At 45.7% G+C, this 24542-nt stretch overlaps 1 protein-coding gene across 3 annotated transcripts in view; it reads left to right on the top strand.

The window, feature by feature from the left end:
* The window catches only part of COL9A3 (collagen type IX alpha 3 chain), a 53917-nt gene that overhangs the window by 4636 nt on the left and 24739 nt on the right, over positions 1 to 24542 (top strand). For 2 of the 3 annotated variants that reach the window (XM_044455145.1, XM_044455147.1), the window contains exons 3-12: positions 2509 to 2544; positions 4355 to 4426; positions 6217 to 6270; positions 12629 to 12664; positions 14444 to 14467; positions 15324 to 15377; positions 16836 to 16889; positions 17299 to 17340; positions 22634 to 22690; positions 23453 to 23506. In XM_044455145.1, the coding sequence (XP_044311080.1) occupies positions 2509 to 2544; positions 4355 to 4426; positions 6217 to 6270; positions 12629 to 12664; positions 14444 to 14467; positions 15324 to 15377; positions 16836 to 16889; positions 17299 to 17340; positions 22634 to 22690; positions 23453 to 23506 (483 nt within the window). The remainder of the gene's footprint in view (positions 1 to 2508; positions 2545 to 4354; positions 4427 to 6216; positions 6271 to 12628; positions 12665 to 14443; positions 14468 to 15323; positions 15378 to 16835; positions 16890 to 17298; positions 17341 to 22633; positions 22691 to 23452; positions 23507 to 24542) is intronic. The other variant, XM_044455146.1, reaches the window with a different exon arrangement.

Genomic DNA, 24542 nt, shown 5'->3' with positions numbered 1-24542 from the left:
ATCAGAAAATATCGAAGAAGTCAGATCAAACAAAAACAAATCATTAAAAAACCCATGAGACAATTTTCCAACTTTCAAAGCAGTTTCTCTTAACCAAACCAAAAATAAAACACACAAGGTGAATATTAAAAGCATGAGTCATCAGTTTTATCCAGTGCAACAAATTTTATCTGAATGTATCTGTATTTGAATGAAATCTGGGGTGGAGTTTAGCCGAATCTTATTGGAAAGTGGTGGTGCTTGCCAAGATCTCTCTGTATTTATTTATTTATTTATTTATTTAGGAGACTTCTATGCCCTGGGGCTTCTCTACATGAGGCATTTAACTCGGTGCATTTCTGAGGTTGCTGCTGCCACTTTCTTTGCAGGAGTGTTGGAGCTTCCGTCACATGAGGCTTTTTCCTGCAGGTTTCCCTTTCTGCCTTTCTCCATGTCCTCGTGTGTTTTGTGACACAGCACAATGTGCTGATGTGGCATACAGCAGATATGCAACATTATGCTAGACTTTGAGAGCAAATAATGGAAGCATCCAAGCAAACATTTAACTATATCCCAGCTCCAAGAGAAGCTGTGAAAAGGGCTGGAAAACCCAGCTTGTAAGATGAATCCACAGACTTCCGTGAGTGAAAGTTCGTGAGCGGCTTTCAACAAAACGCTTTGGTGTAAAGCACGAAGGCTTTATCTTCTAGCAAATGGATCAGCTTGTTCTGAGTTTTAGCAAGCCGATGGGATATTTTCCCTAGTGAAATCAGAGAACGATTAAACAATAACAAGGAAGATCCTCAGCTGCAACTGAGCCGTGGTAATGAAAATGCAAGTAATTGAAATGACTTCCGATGAAAGTGAAAGGAGAAAGTTCAAAAGCAGGACTAGAGCTGAACATTAAGGAAAGAACAGTCATGAATCCAGAAGAATCACAGAACTTTACGGTCAACACTGAAGAAATTGAAAGTGTGAAAGATTTTTCATACGATTTTATACAAAGGCTCAGTCACTGATTTAACAGAGACAGCGACCAAGAAATTCAAAGAAGGCTGAGACTTGGGGAGGGGAGAAGTGAAGGAACTTGAAAAGATAATCAAGGGTAAGGATGTTTCACTGGCAACCAAGGCCAGGATCATCCATGCTCTTGGATTTCCAAATACTGTCTATGAGTGTGAAAGCTGGACAGTGAAGAAAGACGACAGGAAGAAAATGGATGTGCTTGAAACATGGTGCTGGGGAGAGCTTTGTGAATACCCTGGACCCACAGAGAGACAAACAAGGGGGTCCTGGGTCAAATCAAGCCAGAGCTTTCCCTAGAAGCAAAAATGGCAAAACTGGGGTGAGAAGGCAAGACTCTCTGGAGAAGACAATTTTGCTAGGGAAAGTTGAAGGGTGAAGAAGAAAAAGAAGATCAAATTAGAGATGGATTGAGTCCATAAAGGAAGCCACTCTCTTGAATTTAGGACAGGGGTGTCATGGATAAGAAATTTTGGAGGGCTTTTCCTCATAGGATCACTATAAGTCGGAGGTGACCCAACGGCACATAAGTACAACAATAATGTGTCATCCAGAGACTGAGCTTCTTTTCTTTTAAATAAACAGTCCTCTGGGCCTGGAATGTATTCAAATAGTGTATACCAGAGAGACTTCTTTAGTCTTAAGAAATGCAAAAGCTTCCCACAAAAACACTTCCTTGGAGTATAATTTCTTCTTTTAGCTACGGCAAGATTTCTCTGGAGGAAATCAGGCACTAGACAGCCAGATCTCAGTAGTAAACACAACTTATTCTGATGCCAGTCATTTCTCTTGATGAGCTCAAGCCCAGCTGATCCAACAATAGTCCGGCATTTCCTTATATTTCAACCAAGCATTAAAAGCCATGGGCCAGGTGGCAACGAAGATCAGGGTCTGTTTGTTTGTTTTTACTTCCTGTCCAGAGATGAGAAACCATCAAGGACGGGAGCACACCAGCTACCATCTGTGTTTATTACATTTGTACGCCTCCCGTTTTCTTGCAAGGAATTCAAGGTCGCTTACCAAATCCTCCTCCTCTCCATCTTGTCCTCACTTCAAGAACCCCATGAGACAGATTAGGTAGAATTAGCCCAAAGTCACCCAATGAGCAATGTGGTCAAGAAGGGGACCAGATCTTCCAAGTCCCAGTCCCAGCGCGAACCACCACACCACACGGGCTCTCAAGACCTCTTCTCTTCCATGTATTTGTTCCATCTGCCTTCAAAGCTTTCCAGCTTGGTGGACCAAGTGAACTCATAATATCCCTTAATTCAGAATTAACACTGACGTTCTTATGTGTGGGACTGATCTTTGGAAGCGGGGCAGGGGACATATCCTTGCGTTCAGAAATCCATAGAACTCCTAACCTTCAGAACCAGTGCTGTTTTTTTCCTGTGCAACATTTCAGAGTTCGGCCCATGGTGGAGTCTTTCCATTGGAGTGTGATTATAATTGCTTGGATGCAGGGATGGCTGTTATTAATTCTGCTGTCTTTTATTACATCTTTAGGGAGAGCCTGGTCCCCCTGGCTTGCCTGGTCCCACAGTAAGTATTTCCCACGATCCATTTTGTTCATGGGGGGCAGGTCCAAGGAGCACACTGTTATGGGGCTTAAAGGGGGTGGGAGGAGAAGAAACAGCAAAGCTCTGACAAATCATAGAGGAATGTCCCACGGATCTTGGAGGAGCAGCGGTGTTTCTCTTTCTGCATGTGCTACACAAGGAAGGATGAAGCCCGTAGAGGACAATGGAAGTGTCTGGCTGGAAGGACAAGTGTTTAGCGAGTGGGAGGGACATGGGCAGCAATGCCGGCACCCCCATGTTACGTTCTGCTGGGGATGGGGATGGGGGGGCAATGGTGGCAGATGGCAGAGAGGAGAATCCCTTTTCCAGAAGAAATCTCTTAGGCTGCTCAGTGGTCAAAACAGAAGGTCCGTAGGCAGATGCAGAAGACCAGGAGCTATCCTGCATGTCCAGTGAGGGAAAGCAGGATCCATGCCCCCCTGCAAGGTTTTTGCCTGTGATTCCCATCATCCCTCACCATTGGCAATGCTGGGTGGGGCTGATGGGCATTGTAGAGCAAATCCTCTGGAGGGCCTCAAGTTGTCCATTCATGTGGATGTCAAAAGGCTAGTTGGGGCTTACAGGTGAGTTCCAGGTCAGGTGGTTACAGGCATCACATGGCAAGCACTGAAGCAGTGATAGCTCCGGGTTTTGGGGGTGCCCTTGGGCAGCACAGCCCCATGGGCTGCCCACACACAGCCTATTTCCTTATGGCCACCACTCCTTTCCACCACTGCCGTCTGCTCTGCTTTGCTCTGTTCTGCTCATGCCCTCTGGGCCCCGGCAAGAGGTGGATACATCAGCAGATTCTAGGTGCAATTTAGGAACAAACAAATACATGGACATCCAGGCTGCCTTTGTTGAAATCTATGCAGAATTACCCCTAATAATAATAATAGCATATTTTGCAATACATAAAATATGTAGCAGTAGGTAAAATACATGGGGACATATGGAACATATGTAACCAATTTAATAGATGTACTCGTATTTCATGAAAGAAAATTGTAATACGAAATTTTATTCTATTTCTTTGTTTCTCATTGTTGGTTTTGGTGTTCCACTTTCACAATAAAATACGGATTAAAAAACAAGCCAGTTGGAGTGGTGAAAAGGGGCAGAGCGCAGGGACTCTTTTGTGTGGGTCCCTGATGACGCATAAGCCTCAGAGGAGACCGGCTCTGTCAAGTGATTTCCACAAATCCCAGTGATTTGTCGCAGATCGGCATGGGTTCCTAACCCCCAGTGCTTTAACAACAGCGACAGTAAACAACCGTTTTTCCTCCTCGGTTAGGCAGCTCAGATCAAGAACACGGGAGGGAAACTGGAGTTCTCATCTTGGAAGCAAATTCCTGGGCTCAGCCACAATTTGTTCCCCAACTCCCTGATGGCCAAGTTGAGACGATGCTTTGCGCTTGGCCCCCATTTTCGGATCTTGGAAAGCTGGTGCACTAAATGTTAATGCTATCCTGGCACAAGAAAGCCACATATTTAGGACCTGTTGGTGGCAAATACCCTGTGCTTGGCAGTCCAGTTGAGCTTAAGCGTGGCCCTCAAAGGCTGTGAGAGAGTCGCGGATCGGCCCCACTGGCTGGAGCCAAGCCGTCGCTTACTTGTGAGCTTTACATGTGGTGAGTGCTAAATCCACTGTGTGTTGCCACTTTGGGTGTGTTTATATTAAGTCATACCTTGCCGGATGCTACCTTACAATTCCTGCCTTAAGAAAGCCTGTCAGACCATTGTGTTACTTTGCTGAAATTGCTACACTAATCACATCTATTGATCTGGTTTAGGGGCCCAAAGGAGCACCAGGGAAGCCTGGGAAAACTGGGAATGCAGGATTGCCCGGACTTCCAGGAGTAGATGTAAGTATGAGCTCCCCATGTTTTCACCCACACAAACACATTTGGTTTGTTGTTTTGTTGGCATATTAGGGCTCTATTCCAGTGCTGAAATTATTATTACGGGAAGAAAGGTAGAGGATTCATAATGGAAACCTCAAATATGCCTGGCTTTTAGTAAAATCATGCCTTCCTTTATCTTCTAAAAACATTAGATAAGAGGTAACAGCCTTGGTCCCTTTCTTCCCGTAGTCTGAGCATTACTGCAATTCCTGAGTCATGTTCAGTTTTTTTCCATGCCTTCACTCTGTCGTTGGAGTAACCGTCCTGCTGCATATTAAAAGCAAACTCCTTTTGCAAATATGGATTGTTATGTAGCCAAATTTGCATCCACCATGCAGGAAGGGGGACATTTCAGCTGTTCTGGAAACCCCAAGGGTTCCAGAAGGAAAATAAAAATATTAGTTTAAAGGGGGAGTGAGATCCCCCCCCCCCAAAAAAAAACCTGTCCGGGTTGCAAAGAGAGTATTCAATGGGCATAACCAGAAGCTGAAGGCAGGCAGGGGAGGAAGGTGTGAGGGGAGGTGAAGGGGGTGGAATGGTGAGTACTGGGAGAGGGTATTGTTGGATGACCAGAAGGGGATAGTACTCCATAGTGCAAGATTTTGTCTCAGGTCCACTTATTGCCTAGAGCAGTCACGGAAAACTTGGTGCCATGTAGTTGATTTGGACAACAACTCCCACAAGTCCTGACCACTAGTCATGCTGACTGGAGCTTTTAGGAGTGGTAGTCCTGACACCTGTAGGGTCCAGGTTGCCTTTCTTGGCCTAGATTGTGCATTTGAGGTTGGTTCGGTGGGTCTTTTTTCTGGCCTAGAACCTAAATAAATGTGGCCAAGTTCTGCTCAAAACTCATTTTGTGAGCTTCAGTTCATCTGCTCGAAATTACCTGAATTGTATTGACATAGCTTTCCCTTGAAAGTGAGTAACCCCAAAAGACTAGTACAAATATGGAAATAAATACGTAGGAACACAAAAAACTGAGCTAGAGAAGGTGCCAACACTGGGCTGTGGACTGCTAAGCACAGAGATCTAGCAGAAGCTGGGATGCGGGTAGGACTGGGGCCAGAGCCGTGGGACAAATCCAGAGCATTCTGACTGACAGTTGGAGGAAGAAAGCAGGTAGGAAGAAGGCAGAAGTGTAGGAGGACTGGAAGAGAGACCAGCCTTGGGGGGAACATGGAGAAGGTTACACCTGATGTAGGTGGGACTTAACTCACATCCATTTCAATGGGTCTGCTACTCAGAGTAGAACCAACATGGGCTGCAGCCTGAAGTAGTAAGTAGAACAAGGTTATGGAACCATGCAAGGGAAGTCCAAGTCCAGCTGCTGCTGAGGAATACCCTGGGAATATTTATAGCCGGGTCAGTCCAGGAGAAACCAATGACCCATCTCAAGATTGGCTGGGTTGGAGAGTATCTGGGTTCTGGGGAGGCCAAGCTAAGCTCCTTTCCCCTTCTCTCCTGCAGCCTGGAGAGTTTTACAAGAGAATGCATGGCCACAGGGTCTGTGCATTTCCAGGTTGGAATCCTGGACAGTCCTGACAGAGGGTCGCTTCTTTACCCATCAGCCACCTAAAATCCTTGGGCTCCCCTTGAAACAGTGTTTGTAGTTCTGCATTACCCAACTTGGAGGTTTCCTGATGTGTTGAACAGGAGAGCATCAGATAGAGACAGTCTGTCCTGGGTCATAATTCTTAAATCCATATTTTTGTTCCTAATCCAATTCTCTCTGCTACCCTGCCTTTTTACAGGGTTTGACAGGATCTGATGGTCCCCCCGGGCCAAATGGACCACCAGGAGACAGAGTGAGTACCAGAACTTTAAAACCTACAAGGCGGTTTGAGTCAAAGTGAGCAGATCCCTCCCCTCACTTTCCTTTTGCAGCAAACCTGGTCAAAACTTCAGAAGTACAGTTCTTGGTTAGAGAGTAACAGGTTACGAACGGCATGAATCTAAGTGGCAGCATCTCTGAGCTGGGGGAGAAACATCTGCCCATGGGAAGAGCTGAATCCGCACTGCAAATCCTGTCCCTCCCTCACTTTCAACAAAGCTTCTGACTTCTCCCTGCTTCTGGCGTCAGCTGCTTACACTTCTTAACTGGTCTGTTCATTTTGCCTCTCGTCTGCTGATAGGGTCAAGGAACTCCCCCTATCTTTGACATTCTGAAATGTCCCCCTGCTTTTCCAGGGTGGGCTTGTTCTCAGTCTCTGCCTAGGAATCTTCCCTGGGCGACCTTGAAACGGCAAAGCCCCCTGCCCCGCTCTGTCCCTCCTCTTCATTCTCCGATCCGCCTGCGGAGGCCGCCCCTTGCGGGAGGTGGCCACTCCTTGCACAAAGCACCACTGGCAACAGGCCCCTGAACTGAAGCAGAATCAAAACAGTGCTCTTCAAATTACTGCACAAAAGGTCACCTCATATTCATGGTGCTGCAGGTGCTCCGGCCCTGGAGAGCTTGCAGCCAGGGCTGCGAGGAACCTGGTCGGAATCTGTCCCTCCCAGCCTTCCTGGGCTGCCTCTTGGGCTTGGCCCAGTCCTCCAAGGCGAGTTGAGGCAAGCGCCACGCTTGTGTGCTCCTGGTGGTGCAGTGCAGCCTTCTGTGGTGGCGGGCAGTGCAGGAGCAGAGAGGTCACCTGGGGCTGCCTCCCCAGCAGTCCCCTCCCGGCCACCCTTCTTCGGTGGCTGCACCTGGCACAGGAGAGAGATGCTGCTTGCACAGCGCGTGGGCTCGATCCATGGTGAACTCCCTGTGCACGTTGGGTGCAGCCACCAGGAGCTTAGACTCCGGGTCTCTGCAATGCAGACTGGAGGCCGGGGAGCTGAGCCCAAGGAATGCGGTGGATTCCCCTGGGCAGAGACATTCCTCACACATCCTCACATGCTCCAGTTTTGGCCCAGGCCACTCTTTGATGATAAAACTTGCTTGGAGTGGCATGTGTCTCTGGCCTGCAGGTGGTGGCTCGCATGGTTCCCAGGACAAAAGCAAAAAAAGGTGTTTTTATTAGTATGGTATAACATTCAATCATGTCTGTCCCCCTGCCAAATGGTACAGTCCAGCCAGAGCTTTACCACCCCGAGGAGTATTAGGCCTGCTAACTCATCTTCCTCCAAAGGAGTCCAGCATGAGCTATTAGCTTGTCTCCTCTTTATACGTCTTGAAAAGAAAGCTGCCCTCAAGATTTCCCACTAAATGTCAGGACTGAACATAGATCTGAATCCAGATCTCTCCTCCTGAAGTCTAGCACTTCCCCGGCCTATTTGCTTAATGAGAAGTTATATCTTTCCAATGTAAAATAAATAAGCAAAAACGTTGTGCAATTGTTTTTCAGTGAAAGCATAAAGATTGTAGGTCCAAGGAGCTGAAGGACAATGTAGCCCTGGGGTTTCTCTGCATGGGGCATCCATTGTGCATTTTTAATTCTTCTCTCACAGTAGTTTGTGGGTGTTTATGCAATGTTGCCACCCTCCAGGGACAGTCCTGTTCTTCACAACCATCTTCGTGCCTTTTTCTAATCAAAGAAACATGGTATTACTCAGAAAGGTTGGAATCGGCTTGCGTGCGACTGTCACGCATTTGTGCTCCTGTGTTAACCTGCAGTGCCATCTTGGGGTTGTGCAATGGAAAGAAAAAAATAGGTAGGAAGCAGTCTCAATTCTGCAAAGAATCAGGAAACAGACATCTTAGTAAAGTGGCAGGTTAAATACCTTATGTAGATTCAGCCCTCAGTGATGTCCAGTGACTTTTATGGTTCCATCAGCTTTTGCTAATGGAGCGTTTTCATAGCAGGAAAAACCTGAACATTAATTTACCTTCTGCATATTGAGGGATCTCACCCAAAGAATTCTGAGTATTCCATCACTAATTTCCTGTGAGACTGGGCATTGGAGAATGTTTCTGTCCGTTCAGATTTTACAAAAAGGGGTGGTACAGCCCATTCCTTAGCTAGCGAGTATTGCAAACAGTTTAAGATCATTGAAATGTAGACCAGGAAAAATAACCCAACCTTAAATAAATTAATTAATAGTTAAGCTGGCATTTGTCAACACGGTTGATTTTTATAGGATTACATCCTAATTTTAAAGGGAGGTAGGGGTGAGGTTAATTATGCTTCTGAGCTCTCCAACTCTGTCCATCTGATTAAGGGGTTTCTTTAACAGGAAACAAAAACATTCCCAATCTGGTTTGGTATGCAGAATGCCAGGGTGCCTTTCTTTTGATCTCCAGATGGAACTACCATTATTCAGACATTTCCCAGAACTAAGTCTTTCCCTGCTCTTCTAAACTCTTGATATAATTTCCCAAGATCCAAAAACACCCCAGCGAATATCTTCCAAAGCCATGCTGAAATATTTCTCATTTTTAACCCTGAAAGGCATCTTCTAGGCTCTTTGGAAGGGCTTCTGTTGCCCGCTTGATGAAAAATTCCCACAATGGAAGAGGTGTGAGCTCTTGGGGTTCTGTTTGGAGCCAAAGTGACTCATATATTTTGGAAGGCTTTCCAGGCTGTTCAGGATGGGGTTGCCAAGTCCCACCCCAAATGCTGCCCTCTCCAGCAAAATGTATGACTTTCGTGGGGGGGGGAGTGTGTCCTACAATGCCCCCACTTCTCCCCCCCCCCACCACCACACACCCCTTAATCCAGCCCTTCTTGCTCTGGCCAAGTTTGGACATAATGTTAAGCCAAGCTTCCAGAACCTGGTCCGCCATATTGGACTACGGTACCCATCATTCCTAGCTTGCTCTTCTCAGTCCCATGGTGGCTTATCATGTCATTCAAACACAGATTGGTTTAGTCAGGGTGACTTAAGTTAAGGGTTATAAGTCACCTCAACAAGCCATGGGTTTTTCTAGGAGTTGTCATACCCACAATAGGTTGCTGTGTTGTTTGAATCCAGACGACACAACCCATCATGGGTCAACCCCCGCGGTGCACCAGTGGCCCAGCAAGAGCAGCAAAAGCTCCGTCAGGCATTCCCAAGTTGCTGCCATGCAGCCGCCAATGGCAGCCAGCCCGAAGTGCCCAAGTGGATTATTGCAGCCTATGTTACGTGGAGCTGCCCTTGAAGACAGTCCGGATACTTCAGATGGGTCAGAATAGAGCTGCCAGGATGTTAATGGGGACTGGCAGGAATTCACATACAACGCCGGTCCTCTATTGCTGCTGCCAATTGAAGTCCAGGCCCAATTTAAGGTACTGGTCATGACCTATAAAGCCCTAAATGGCTTGGGTCCTGGATACCTGAAGGAGCGCCTCCTTCCCTATGCACCCTCCTGCCCCTTGAGATCTGAGGTGGAGGTCCTTCTTCGAGAGCCCTCCTTGAAGGAGATGAGAAGGGTGGCTACCCAGAGGAGGGCCTTCTCTGCGGTGGCGCCCCGATTGCGGAACACGCTCCCCAGAGAGGCTTGCCTGGTGCCAACACGTCTTTCCTTTCGGCACCAGGTGAAAACCTTTTTATTCTCCCAATATTTTAATTGTTAATTTGTTTTAATGTGTGGTTTTACACCTAACATTGGATGCTGTGCTGTTCTTTCTCTTACTTCTATTTTTATACTGTTTTATTACTGTTGCCGTGAACTGTCCCAAGACGACTGTGATGGGACGGTATAGAAGAGTTCTAAATAAATAAATAAAGTGGCACAAAGAGTGGCTGGCAGAACCTCCCCTTGCCCTGCAGCTGCTGTAGATCCTTGGGGGCTCCGTGTGGCTTTCCCCCCTGTACTTTTCCCCTCTGGCAATGGCAAAAGACAGCTGCCAAGGCTCCACCAGGGATCCGTGTTTTAGCTAAAGGCACAAGCAGGTCATCCAAGGGGTCACCTGTGAGCAGCCATGGGCTGTACGGCATTTACAAAAAGTCTTGCACAGACCCGTGCACAAAAACTTGATTTTAATTTTCATCTGCAATTGCACAAAGGTCCTCATTAAGCACAACTGTGGGGATTTCGAGCCGCGACTGGGGCACTGTCCGGAAAAGCCTCCACAGCCACCTGCCTCTTGACTGTTCTTTCTCTCTGCAAAGTCTCCTTTTCTCAAGGTGTGCTCACACAGCCAAAGGCATTGGATGTTGTTGCAAAGACTTCTGATTTAAGCTTCTGAGCTCCTTTCATAGATTTATTTGATGCATTCATTCCCTTGCTGCTGCTTCACGCCATTCAGGCAAGCTCAGACAGCTGTTAAGACACTGCCTCAGGGCAGACCTGGCTGTTATGTTGTTCAGTTCATTATTGGAGAGCAACATCACTGGCCATCTGCCAATGTCACCAACAGGAAACTCACTGCCACGTCCTGGATCCTCCTTGCTCTCCATCTCCTCCTCCTCCCCCCGGCCCCCATTGCTGCCCTGTCTCACCTACCCTCTGAAAGTGAACAGGCACCCAGAAAAGGAGGCAAACAAATCGTCGGGAGGTGATGAGGAGGTAGCGCCCATTCCTGGAGCAGGACCAGAGGAGAACGCTTTGCCAAGGGACCCGTCGGAATCTAGAACACTAAAGACATTGGCAAACAAATTTATATTCCAAAAGTCCTGCTCATTTAACACCTTTGTTAGGCCTACTGGAAGATTGCTTTTGAAATGTCCATTCCCTTCCTCCTCAAGCAAGACATTGCAAAAGGCAGGTCTGTATGGGGATGAGTGTATTGGAAAAACCAAAAATTGACTCGATCAATGGAACAGAAGAAAAATTCTCCCCTATTCCCACCCCTTCCCCTTCTTTCCACCTTGGCTACCGGAGAGATTTGGCCATTTTGACAGCTTGCACATTTTCGGCAATTGTTTAACTGGCCTTTTAAAAAGTCATTTACTCTAATATGGATCTGGGGAATTTTCTTAAGGTCATTGTGTTTACTTATTTTATAGTGCTTTACAGAAAACAAAAGGGCAGGAGCCCAACTGCAAAAGAGCAATTGCAAAAAGGATAAAAGGGCAGGACTCCCAATTCCTGCATCAAGCAGGGGGTTGGATCCAGGAGCTCCATGGCCCCTTCTGACTCTACTATTCCATGAATGTGGAGCTTACAGTTTCAGAAAAGACCACCCTGTATTTGCCAAAATAATAGGAAGACACTGAGGGCACAGGAGGAGGGGCAGCTAATTCTTCTGGGCCGTGTTGATTTTCACCTGCAAAGCCATCCTGGCCACCCTCCCTGCCCTATGGATTTGCATCAAGAGCTGGACACAGGATTTTCCAGTAGGGTGGGTGCCCCGAATTTCTGCCCCATCTCCCTGCTGCCTGCAGGCACATGCTGAAATAAAGGCACCGGAGTCCTGAGAACCTCTGTTGCCTCTGCTCCCCCAGGTTACCTGGCGTTTTGCTCCCCTTCCATATATCCCTTTTATCAAATAGGGGTGTCCTTAGAAGACAGAGCCCTTTCAAGGTCCATAGGCAGATGCTTTAGCGTGTTCAGTTAACAGATGTTCCTTGGTGCTTCCCCCGCTTTTCTGTCCTGGGTACCAGAGCCCAGGATCTTTCTGGCACTTTGCACTGTCAGAAAGTGTTTACACCCATCCCATAATCATCTCTCTCCTCCGCCAGATGTATTTGCAACTCTGGCTGGCTTGTTTCAACGGTTACGGCACTGATTTTGCCACACGAAGAGAACTTTGCTCAGTCCTCCTTTGGAGTAGGTCTGTTTTCTTCCTGTCTCCATGTTTAGCGCTTTCAACCTGTGATTCGTCTTACCATCTGTCTGCCCTGGCATCTGTTTTTTGAACACAACCAAGAAAGGCGCATTTCGGATTCCCTACCCCCTCCCTGCACTGCTAAAGCTTTTAATTAGGTAAAATTGAAAGGACCCCAACAGTTGTTCAAATTCAAAGTCCGATGCAAGAGCCTGAATGTGCTTTCCAAAGCAGAGTGCAGATTTGACAATTCGATCACGGCCCAGCCTGCCGCCAACCCTTGCAGCCACCTGAACAGACGGAACTGATAAAATTGACAGTTTGGAGTGCAGGACAACACCGCTTATTTATTTTTTTATTTTAGGTATTTAAAAAACCTGCTCCAGACCCAAAAGTCTCCTGACGCAGTTTAAATGCGCTTGTCAGCATCCACTTGCTGGTAAAAGTGGATAATTTTAAAATAATTTTGCTATGATTGTTTCAGGGATAGACCAAACTTCTGTGAAAATCTAATGCAGCACTAATTTTAATTTTATGTTTCCACCTGCAGGGAGCCATCGGACCTGCTGGGCCAGCTGGGCCAGCGGTGAGTGAATGTCCAGCTTTGTATACCGTCTTGCATGTGATGATTATTCTACAATGTCAACAGGACCCTTCATGCTCATGTTTCTGTAGTTCTACAAGACCACCAATCAGTGACAGAGCACATCTATTGCCTGGAAAAGGTTTCCAATTCAACCTCAGCATCTTTAGTTAAAAGGTTCAGGTTGCGGATCCAGGAAAGACTTCTTGTGACCCTGGAGATTCACTGCCAATCAGAATAGACTATACTAAATTAGACAAACCAATGCTCTAACTCAGTATATAAAAAGCTTGTTAACAGGTTAGTGATGCAGGACCAGCTCTGCATAGAAAAGGTCCCAAATTTAGTCTCTGGCATGTCCAGGTAGGTCTAGAAGAATCTTTGCCCATAACCACAGAGCTGCTGCCAGTCAGTGTTGGCAGTACTGGAATAGATGGGTCAGTGGCTTGACTCAGTCCATAAAGGGCAGCTTTTATGTCCCTACATGTTCATGAGTAGACAAGAGAGAGATGGACATCTTCCACTGGATCAGATTGAACTATTCTGGAATTGGCATCCAAGATCAATAAAATCTAACCAAGGTTGTGTGTGTTTGCCTGTTGTTGGTTACAGGCATGAGAGGGAAATGGACTCCTTGGGAATTGTTCTTTCTGTTGGTCTTAGCAGAGATTTGGGCTCATTCATAAAAGCTGGAAATATACAAAATAGCCCATTGTACAAGTCTTGTATTATTGTCATAGGAAGCAGTGAAGTTCACAAGGTTCTCTATATTCTCTGTAATATGCCTGATTCCCTTTCATTATGTGCTGTCAAGTAATCTCTGACTTCTGGTGACCCTACAAGTGAAAGCTCTCCAGAATGTCCTAAACATGATAAATGTGCTCAGTTCTTGTACATTCAAGGTTGTGGAGTCCATCCCTCTCATGTTTGGATCCTCTTAATGTATGTCAACTAGGATGCCCTTGCTTCAAATGATTTCAGAGGAACACGAGTATATATCCTTAACTGGCTGAAGCATTGGCTGTTCATGATTAATGATCACAGCTCATTCCCATCGTAATAAACCATGATTTATCATAATGGGAATGAGCTCAGGCAGACTCATCTCTCCTCCAGTGTAGCCAGGAGAAACAGCACAGAAGCTTTCATTTTCTTATTTGATTACCTGCAGTTTGTTCAAAGCTGTAGTTAATCCAAAGTATGATTTATTTGAAACAAGCCAACTTCAAACCATGGTTTATGAAGCTGGCTAGTTTGAACCTGGCTAGTTACACTCAACCTCTATCTAGGGTTGGAATGTGTTTGCTCGCTGTGTCTCACCAAAACCAGACGTTTCCAATCTCCTCCTCATCCTGGTGAAAGACAAGGGAAGATAGCACCTGAGCCTACAGCCTGGCTTGGCTCATTTCCAGCATGATAAACCTTGGTTTACTGTGATGTCCCAATATAGGCAAAGTGTATGATCTCTGCATAGTGCAGGTCCTTCCACAGACAGCTACTCCAGCTGTGCATTTAGCTGCAATCAGAGGACTATATCAGTCCTTTTGCAGGGAAAACTATTGGCTGCCACGGTGTGCTCTCCACCAAACTGCTGATCTTGCTGATCGGCAAAATGCTGAGACTGGGGGTGGGGGGAGATTTGCTAAAAAGGATTATATAAAAACCATGTGCTTGAATGAAAGGGAGGGAAATGTGGAGGGGGCTGATTTTCAAGTGGTAATCTGTTTTAAAGAACTGTTCATTTTTTTAAAAAATCAAATGTTATTTTGATCTAATTTGCAGGGCAAAGGACGTCCAGGACCTCCAGTAAGTAAGAGTGGCTATTTAAGAAGGACAGCTAGTGGCAACATTGTTCTGGAAATAATTCTTCATACATTTTGTTAATACTGGATCTGTTCACATACAGATTACCCAGTTCACAGCTTCCAGGCCAAGCACGGACTCAGAAGCAATCTGCAGTCAAAGTCCACACATTTCCAAGCTTCCGGTGTTACCAAACCAAATAGGATTCAGGAGCATGTGCATGGTTGAAAAATGCACAAGAAAAAGCACATATTTTTGAAAAGCATTGATATGCTTTAAGCCATGGGGAAGAATGCACGTGTTTCAAAGAGGCACGCTGTTGATGTGCACATTGAAATGATGCATGAAAATAGGCAAGGATTTTCTTGCAAAAATTAAACAGCAAAGCTTTAATTCTGGTATGGATTCAAGTCATAATGAGCCTCAGGATTGGATTTGGAGAACTTTGGACAGCTCAAGCTCCATTGATTTGCACATCCCTAACAAAACCTGGAAGCAATTATATTGTTATCTTTGTTCTCAGTCTGAGATGACACACAGACCTCTTCTCACCTTTTCCAGTTTATTTACTGAACATGAGGAGAAGGAAGCAGAATTGCATCCTTTGCTTTTCCTCCTGACCTTCTGACATGCAGTGGAAAGCTGAGAACCCCCCATGCACAGACAATTCTCTGCACAATCCAGACCCAAGGTTCCATGCCAGACACAATTAAGAAAGAGACTGAAAACAAAATTGCTAATCTCGTACTGTCCTTATACAAATCTGTGGGCAAGTTCTGCCACCTTGCATTACTGAATGAAGAAGCATCTAGGAATTTGAATGGACACTAACGTGCAATGTATTCTCTCTCTTTTACAGGGACCTCCAGGCCCCAGTGGGCTCCCAGGTGGAAATGGGCTCCGAGGACCACCTGTGAGTTTCCCTTCCTTCTGATCTGCTCTGTGCCCCAAGGGATAAATCACTCATCTAGTCCCACTACATTACAGCGGTACCTTGGCTCACAAACGCTTCAGTTCACAACCAAATCAGGTTGTGAACAGAAATGTCACAAAAAAATTGCCACAGGTCACGAACTCTGCATTGGGTGACGATCTGGAGTGCACCCACCTTCCCTGCACGGGCATGATCGCGGTTGTGCTGGGGAGGGGGGGAGATGGCCGTGACTGTACCCGTGTTCCCTGCCTGAACGCGCCCGCGCCCGCCTCCCCCCAGCATGCCCACAATTGCACCCGTCTCCCCCCACCCCACCCCCCGCACAATTGCTGGGGCGGGGGAGATGGCCATGATCTTTGTTGTTCTTTGTCACTTTGCTTCACATTTTCGTGAGTAAAAAAAATAGTTGCAGAATGGATTAACCTTATTTACATTGACCCTTATGGGGGAATTTGACTTGGCTCACGACCATTTTGGGTCCCGACCGGAGTCCTGGAACGGATTAAGTTCATGAGCCAAGGTACCACTGTATTTCGGAAAGAGATAGTGGTGCTGGCACTACTGTAGGTTCTGAGCAGCAGATGGTGCTGTTTCCTCTTCAATAAGTCCTGTTTGCATAACTGAGGCCAGATGTTAGTTCAAACCAGGCTGCTGTGAACTTCTTGATGTGTCTCTTTTTGGAGCATCTGAAAAATGAGCAAGGGTGTTGCCATTGGAATAGCCCAAGGCAATATCCAGTTTGGTCCATCTGCCAATGGAACAGCATCTCCCTACGGAGTACATTGTCCCTCCCCAGCTTGCTTGAAAGACCACTGTGATGAACCAGGATGGCTCTGGATACTCACAGGAGAAAGTTGCTCTCCCGTCGTCTTGTCTCCTCCACAGCATAATCCTTATGCAACTTACATGCAACTCAGCTAAGCCCAGAATTCTATACTCAGATTGCAAACTAACCCACATGGGATAAAAGAAATGTATACAAATGCCCATTCAAACATAAAAAAGAAAAATTCTCAAAGTTTAAAATGAGCTGGTGTAAATGGGAAAAAAGTAAGAAATGGAAACTGACTGATTCGAGTGGCCTGACCCCGCCTTAATGAGCATTGTAAAAATGCATCAGTTTAAAATTTAAATATCAGTTATGATGATGTATAAATTCTTCCCTTAAGTTTAAGATGTTTTGATGAAGATATATATGTTTATATCCTAAGGAGTTTCCAAAACATGGTGATTATCTCTCTTAGACCATCAAAGCCCTGGCTCCCTAGAACGTGGGCTTGTAAGTGTGGCAAAGGAGTTCTTGAGTCCAAAATTTTCATTAATAAAACAATTCTTGTTCATACTTTTGAGAACATATCTCTTAGATTTTGCACAAACTGTGCAGTAGCAATTGCCAGCGACTGCGCTGCAATTTGTATTATTTCTCATTCTGTTTAGGGACCATCTGGACTTCCGGGTTTTCCAGGACCACCAGGACCACCAGGACCACCAGTAAGTTTAGCTGCTTCTGATCAAACTTCGGTTATCAGGAGAACATCGCTGACTCAGTTTGAACATTGCTGGATTAACTCTTCAGGATCTATCTTGCCTTCTCAAGTGTTGTAGAGGCTTCTGCAGTAAAGGCATCATTTCTTTAGCTAAAGCTTTCTTTTTGATAAAATGATAGTTTTCTCTGCTGACAGCTGATGGCAAAAAACATAATGCACTTCAGTGCACACGAGGACTGTTCAGCTGATGCTAATACACTTTGAATGAAAACACAGACTTCCTGGTTCTTCAGCAGAGGTGAAAAGTACTAAGGGTGTTTCAGTCAAGCATCATACAATGGTGCTCTACTTGCCCTTATTGGGTATAGATACGCATGCGACATATTTAACATTCCTTACTCTCCCGGTTGCAGGGTATTCCCGGAGTTCTTCCTGACAGCAATGGTGACCTTCAGGTACTGTTTCTTGGCCCTTTCTATCCAACTGTTTGAGCTTTTATTCATATGTATGTTTGGGAGTTGCAGGCTTACCTTAAAGAGCAATCGCATTCTAACAATTTTTTTCACTCAAGTAGATTCTTGGCACTTTTTTGTCAGCCCAAGATTTGCTTTTGTCCTGATAACAGCGTCTCAGATCGATACTTCTCAAACACAGCCTTTGCTTTTGGAGTCCTCCTCAGGACCTTGTCAGGTGGGTCACTGTGATTCCAGGGCTGAGCCTCAGAGAGGAATGACTTCCCAAGGCTGTTTGCGGAATCTGTTGCTGAAGTGCAGCTCCATCTCAGGTGGGCTGCAGGAAGGCCGCATCCCTTTGGCACCAAACTGTAGCTGAGCCCCAAACTCCATGGCTGGTTCTCTGTGAGCTATTAGGGGATCTGTGTGGTGGATTCACTGCAGAGGCACTAAAGAAGCTCAGGGAAATTGCCTGGAAGGAAAAATGCAAAAGTTGCTGTAAGGTTTCTTCTGGTCCAGGCCACCCCTCTGTAGCAGCGGTGCAGGAGAGGAGGATACCAGGACCCTCCAAGAGCCCACAGGCTGGTCCTGAGCAAGACCAAGACCAAGTAAACTCAGGTAGTCTGAACAGGAGCCAGAAACAGGGTCTTAAAGTCCAGAGCCTTGCTCTAAGCCAGGGTGCGAGACATTGGGGCATCTAATACTGCAGGGTTTTACCTCCTGCTGTTGTGACAATCACAGAAGAAGCATGCTTTGGCTCCGGTTTGGAATACATGTTTGAATGCACACACAAATAGCATAACACACTAAATCACAATAAACAATACCGATGGATTTTAAAAACTCATTAGAATGAGTTTTTCCATGGTACAGCTGGGGGAGGTTGTGGAAAATTCAGTGGAAGCAACTCCTGATGAGGCCTTCCTTGCCTCTTTCCTTCCATCCTCTTCTGTCTCTTGCAATGTTTACACCTGCAAAGGAGAGGGAGAGATTTTAGCTTCCTTTCCCCATGATATTTGATCGATTGATTGATTTATATCCCACCCTTTTTCTATTAAAGAACTCAGAGAGACTTTTATCATTCTCCTGCTGTTGCTCTCAATCTTATCCCCACAACAACAACCCTGTGAGGTAGGTGGGGCTGAGAGTCTGTGACTGGCCCAAAGTTACCCGGTTGGCTCCATGGCTGAGCGGGGACTCGAACCCAGATCCTCTGAGTCCCAGTCCCAGGCTCTTAACCACTACACCACACTGGCTCTCATCTACTTCTTTGCGGTTCAGGAGATTTGCTGGTATGACTTCTAACTGCTGAGACAGAGTGGTAGCTCACTCTGAATGGGTGAGTATTAAGTGCGGGTTGCTGCTGAAACATGAGTTACTGTATTGTCTGAACCCTGGTGTGCTAACAAGCCATGGCTTATTAACCATGAACAACCCATGAAGAGGACCCTTGGCTCCTTTTTGGACTGTGAAGTGTGGTTTGTTCACCCTGGTTTATTATCTCAGCTGGATTTAAAGAACACAATAACCATATTTCTACAACAACCCAAACTCAACCCATATTCATCCCGTATCATTGGAACCCAGTTATTACCTCCTGGGAAGTTTTTCCAAAATCATATTTGTTAAATCTTGCATAGGCCAGCTTGAGTTGTGCTTCTGCACTAGATGGGTGGAATAGACACATTTTTGTTTAAAAAGTAAATAAAAAATAGTTTACAAAGAGATCCTCTACATATATTCTGAAGTGGCATAGCTCCACGAACTGTGTCCCTTGTGCCATGTTGAACATTTTTTTTTTATATCCTGCCTTTTTCCTACAAAGGGCTCAAGGCAGCTTACATCATTCTCCTCCTCCATCTTATCCCCACAACAACAACCCTGTGAGGTAGGTTGGGCTGAGAGTCTGTGACTGGCCCAAAGTCACCCAGTTGGCTCCATGGCCAAGCAGGGACTAGAACCCAGATTGTCTGAGTCCCAGTCCCATGCTCTTAACCACTACTTACTAAACAGGCCCTCCCCATAATTGCCTCCCCTCTGGAGCCCTGCCATGCCCCAAATTTGCTTTGGAGGTTCCCCAACTCACCAGAGCAAATTTGGGAGAGTGCAGGTGTCTGCAGGAGGAGAGGAGAAACATTTTCTACCATTCTGCTGGCACAAGGATGCTATTGCATACAATCCAAAAAGCCACCCATAACAAAAGTTATGTTTGCAAAATGTACAAAAAAGAGCTTCCAAAAACAGAGCTCGGACCACTTCATAGAATACTATAATGTCAATAAGAAGCATCTGGTCTTCATTTGCTCCACAGATCTGCTGCTGGCAGATTTATAAGGAGAAATGTCCCAGTGGCTCATGTCATTTCCCCCTTTCTTTCTTGCTTCTGTTTTTAAATGATCACTTTCAAGCTCAGTAATTTGAACTAGAACTGGTGAAGTTTTCTTTGCTTCTTGTTTCCATATGTCCTGCTTCCACAGGCAAGGGGGTGGTTCATTCTTTGCATTTTCTGCAAAAATGTCTCGATTCTTTGCGATGAAATAAACATGACATTAACGAGAGCCGGCAAGCAACGTTTCAAGACATCGCATCTGTTGTTTTGACAGCTTTTTGACTTCCCTAATTGGAATACTCAAGGAGAAGCTAATAATTTCCTTGTAATGCCTTACCAAAAACCCTTGCAGAGATCAGACAGAAAATGATGCTGCTTTTCAGTTTCCTTTTTCTTTAAAGGAACATTCTGCAGAAGTTCATCGAAAATTGTAACCTCAGCATGAAATTACATATTTTGGAGGGGAAAACAGAAAAGAAAACATCTTGCTTTAAGGCATATAGATGACAGAGCAACAACCAGAAAAACTCTTTCCAAGCTCCACCTAAGGTTGAACTAAGATAAGTGAGGGTTAAAGCTACCTATAAGCCACTGCTAAAAGTACCGGAGGTGAGGGGGTGGGGGGTGGAGTTGCCTTTTTGCCATCGGCCATTTTATTTCCCATTTTTACACACCTTTTGCAAGGTGATTTGGCAAGAACTGGATGAAACCAAGGGATGCAGATGTGGACTTTATTAAGGGCCCGCCCATCTAGCAGGAAGCTAGAAGGTTAATCCAGAACTGCTGGATTTGTGATTCCCAATTGTTTAGGAAGACCCGCAATAAAATAGCTCCCTCGATTTACACTGTGGAAGCAGAAAAAGCTTGGCATAACCCACAGAGCTGTTACACTCTGGGATGGGGAACCTTTTTCGGTTCAGGGGCCGAGTTTAGTCTTGGAGAACTTCTCGGGGCTGCATTCTAGAAGTGGTGCAGCCAGGCCAGTGGGGCTGGGCCAGAAGAAGGAGAACAAAAACGAAAGGCTCAGCCTATTTTAAAATTTAAAGTCATTGACCAAGACTTAAGAAAACAATTACAGCCATATAGAATGGGGTGGAGGATAACCACACTAAAGTTGGAAAGTCACCAATTGATCACTGTTTGGGAAAGAGACAGGGCTGCGGGGGGGGGGGGGGGGGCTATCTAGAGACTCCAGGCATTTGGGTTTGCTCTGGGCCTGAAAGTTCCCCTCTGCAATCTAGCCCTATTCAGGCATTATATTTACTGGTTACTGGAATGTGGCTCAGCTCATGCCAAGGAAACCTTCCCCTGCCGCTGCCCTTGTCAAATGGCCTTCCTTGCTGGCATCCGTGTATGCTGTAAAATGCGAGGCAGCAAGGGTACCTCTGTGTATCCTAATTATATGTCCTAAATAGGATTTCTATGACCCAGTTTTCAGAGAAGTAAAAATGGGAATCTTAGTTTTGCACCTCCCCAGAAAGCAAAACACACCCATTAATCTCTACACATAGAAAAAACTTCTCAGGGAGATGGCTGGCAGCCACAATTTCTCCCCATCCTTCTAGTCTAACTCTTTGTAGAGAATTTTGGGAAAGAATATGAGCAGGTGAGGCTTGTACAAAAGCTTAAGTCTCTTTTATTCATTTATTCTTATGTATCTACTGTATTTGCTATTCTATATCTAAGTAGGTTCCTGAGTGGTGAACAGTCCAATGTTAAATCAGATAAAAGAATAAAAGGGATACATTACAAGCAGGATAACATTCAAACCTTTACCTGCCTTTTTAGTATAGGTAGATATTTGGAGAAGGAAATCTTCCATCTTCAGTCTGATTAAAGGCAGCAGAGCAGTTTCAAATTACAACCTGAATATATGGTTTGTTGCTAGAAAGAGCAGGCTGTTCCTGTTACTAAGAAGAAACCCTTCCATTAAATTGGCCAGGGCGACTTATTTTATACAGTTATGTGTATTTTATATTGTTATTTATGTATTTTTATTTATTTATTTGTAAGCCGCCCCGAGGCTTCGGCGAATGGGGCGGCCTAGAAATTTTCTAAATAAAATAAATAAATAAACAAATAAACAAACCATGGGTGGCCTGCAGGAAAGACTTCCTGGAAGAAGGATGTCTTCCGCAGGTGCTGGAAACAGCACAGGGTTGGTGCCTGGCTGCCTTCCAGAGGCTGGGAATTCCGTAGAAATGGGGCCAACACAGTCAAGGCTCTTCTGGATTCAAGTCCAGCTGTAGGTCTGTATGAAAACACCAGGAGAATACCCCCAGTGGCTTCAACAACCAGGCAGGCAGCTAAGGGAGGAGGCACTCTTCCAAGTGTCCTGATCTGCGGTTGTTCAGGGCTTTGTGCTTCTTAAACCTGGCCTGGTAGTGCATAGGCAGCCAGAACAGCTCCTTCGGCAAGGAACTCTTGTTGATTCGTATTTATGGAGGGTTAGATGCAGAGAAACGCTGGCAGATGTGGTAGGCCAAAACTAACCTTATTCCTCCAATAGCCATTTCCTTGTGGTCTCCCAAAAGGCCTCTTCTAAAGATTGGGGGCCCCTAATGAATGGGGTGGGCTGTGATACAAGGGGAAGGTCACCAAAGATCTGATCGAGGAACCTTCCATGAACAGAGCTTGTCTTACAGAAGTTTCCATCCAATTTTTGGCTGTTTCATGTCAGGATCCTGTCCAACCCACACCGCAAGACCTCTTCAGAAAATGAGGGCTGGAGATTTATGGGACACACAACGCTTACAAACCTGGAGGAATGTTGTCCATGCGGTCACAGAGTCGGGCATGACTTTGTGACTCAACCACAACAACTCTTAAAAAGGCTTAAGGTTTCCTTACTGCTTTCCAGATATGTTGGAGTGCAACATTCATAACTGGAATTATAAATCTGCTCATGGAGTGTTAGTAGGTATTCCTATGCCTTTACACAAATTTGTTTGCTTCTTTTGGGTACAGTGCCCAGCTCTGTGTCCACCTGGCCCTCCAGGACCACCAGGAATACCAGGATTCAAGGTACAGAATGAACTTTGGTGAATTGTACCAGCGATGTAGTTGAGAGGTAGCTACCAAACGCTGCTGGAGAAAGAGTGGGAGAAGGCTGTGGCATTCGTGCCCTGCTTTGGGCATCTCGGGAGCACCCAGTTGGCTCTGTATGGTAACAGCACATTGCTGGATGGATCGGCCAACGGGGCTCTTCTAGGGAAGAGGTGAAATAAATCCCCAAGGCAAGAAGTGGTGTTTGCCATGTCAGTGCTTACATTCCACCACTCCAGGCCTTAACGATGATGTTATGAGATTGGGAACTGGGTGAGAGGAAAGGCCCTTTCTAGCCCTAGACTCTATGGTTACTGACTGGAGTTTGGATAAGAGAGGTTTATAGGAACCAATTGGTTGGCTGGAGAGTGTCTTAGGGTGCAATTCTATGCAAGTTTGAGTGGGAAAAGAGCCGACTCCCAGCATGCCCTGGACAGCAAAACCTGCATAACGTGTGCCCTAAGACAGTTATTAGTAGACAGAGCCAAAACCTGAGATTGGATCCAGGTTTAGTCATACCCAGGAGACCCACTGAAATCAACAGGCTGGTCTTGACTTATTTGTCTCACTGATTTCAGTAGGTCTGCTCTAAGCATGACTCAGTCTGGATGAAACCCTGGGTGCCTTGGAGGGGGGCAAGGGGCTTATCCACACATCCAATTCTGCATGAAATCCATGTCTGGACAGAGAATGAGTAATTCAGCAGTAATGAGATTTGGCTGCCTCTGGCTTCATCTTTAGGGACACACGGGAGAGAAAGGAGAGCCCGGAGAAGTGGGCAAAGATGGTGAGAAGGTAACACTTTTATTTAAGTAATTTATTGTGAAAAGTGCAACGGGGTTGTGGTTTTGGACTGGACCGGAACCAGAATCATAGGTCCTGTGACTGAGGGGCAGTCCTTTGATCTACTCAGGTTCTACTACATGGGCTAACTGTTTGCATGCCTAAAAGAAGACCCTGCCAAAGAGGAGAATTCAGAGCAGCCGTGAAGCACCCACGGGAAGAAAACGGGTTGGAAAGGGCCACTGTGGGCATGATTTGGGGAGTCTTTGGTTCATTTTCTTTTCTTTTTTTACAATTTAAAGGAGCTTTGTGCTCTCCTGCCCTGCTTTAAGTTCAGGAGAGAACTGGGACAGGTGTGGGTGGATCTCCTTCTGTGCACCCTTCTCTGGAATTCCACAATGAAATGCCCCCCCCCCCCCGCTAATAAAAGTGATGTGTGCAGGAGCAAAGCTAGAGAGAGTTTCTGGGAAGAAAGAGGCATGGCAGGAAGGGAAGTACAATGGAACAGATAAGCTGCTAGTCCTGATGGTTGTCTTCTACTGCCAGTGTGCCTATGTACACTGACTGCTGGGGAACATGGGCAGGAGGGTCCTGCTTGTGGGGTCCTGTCGGCAGCTGTTGGCCACTGTGTGAGCAGGATGCTGGTCCTTTGGTCTGATCCAGGATGGCTCTTCCTATGCACATTTCTAATCCATGGTCAGGCATGATGCCCTCCAAGGGTGCATTGGACAAGGCACACCCTCTGTTAGCCAGCAGGAAACAAAATGAGAAATTGCAAAGCTCTGTGTTAAAAGGAAAAATTGAAATTAAAATTATAAACACTCATTGTTCACTTTTTTAAGGGAGGTTTTACGTAGACAACTTAGGAAAAAGTCAGAGGCAGAAGAAGAGGAAGACCAAATATGGGATAGACTCCATAAAGGAATAAATAAATGCATAATAATTGATAGATAATTATTTACATTTTAAATATAAATAAGAAATCCATAAATAATAATAGAGGAAGCCACAGCCTTGAGTTGAGAAGAGCTGAGCAGGGCTGTGAGGG

Source organism: Varanus komodoensis, unplaced genomic scaffold (genome assembly GCF_004798865.1).
Source record: "Varanus komodoensis strain SLA01 unplaced genomic scaffold, ASM479886v1 scaffold8, whole genome shotgun sequence".
Classification (NCBI taxonomy): domain Eukaryota; kingdom Metazoa; phylum Chordata; class Lepidosauria; order Squamata; family Varanidae; genus Varanus; species Varanus komodoensis.
Note: the sequence above shows the minus strand (reverse complement) of the source record. Positions and strands in the feature narration are given on the sequence as shown.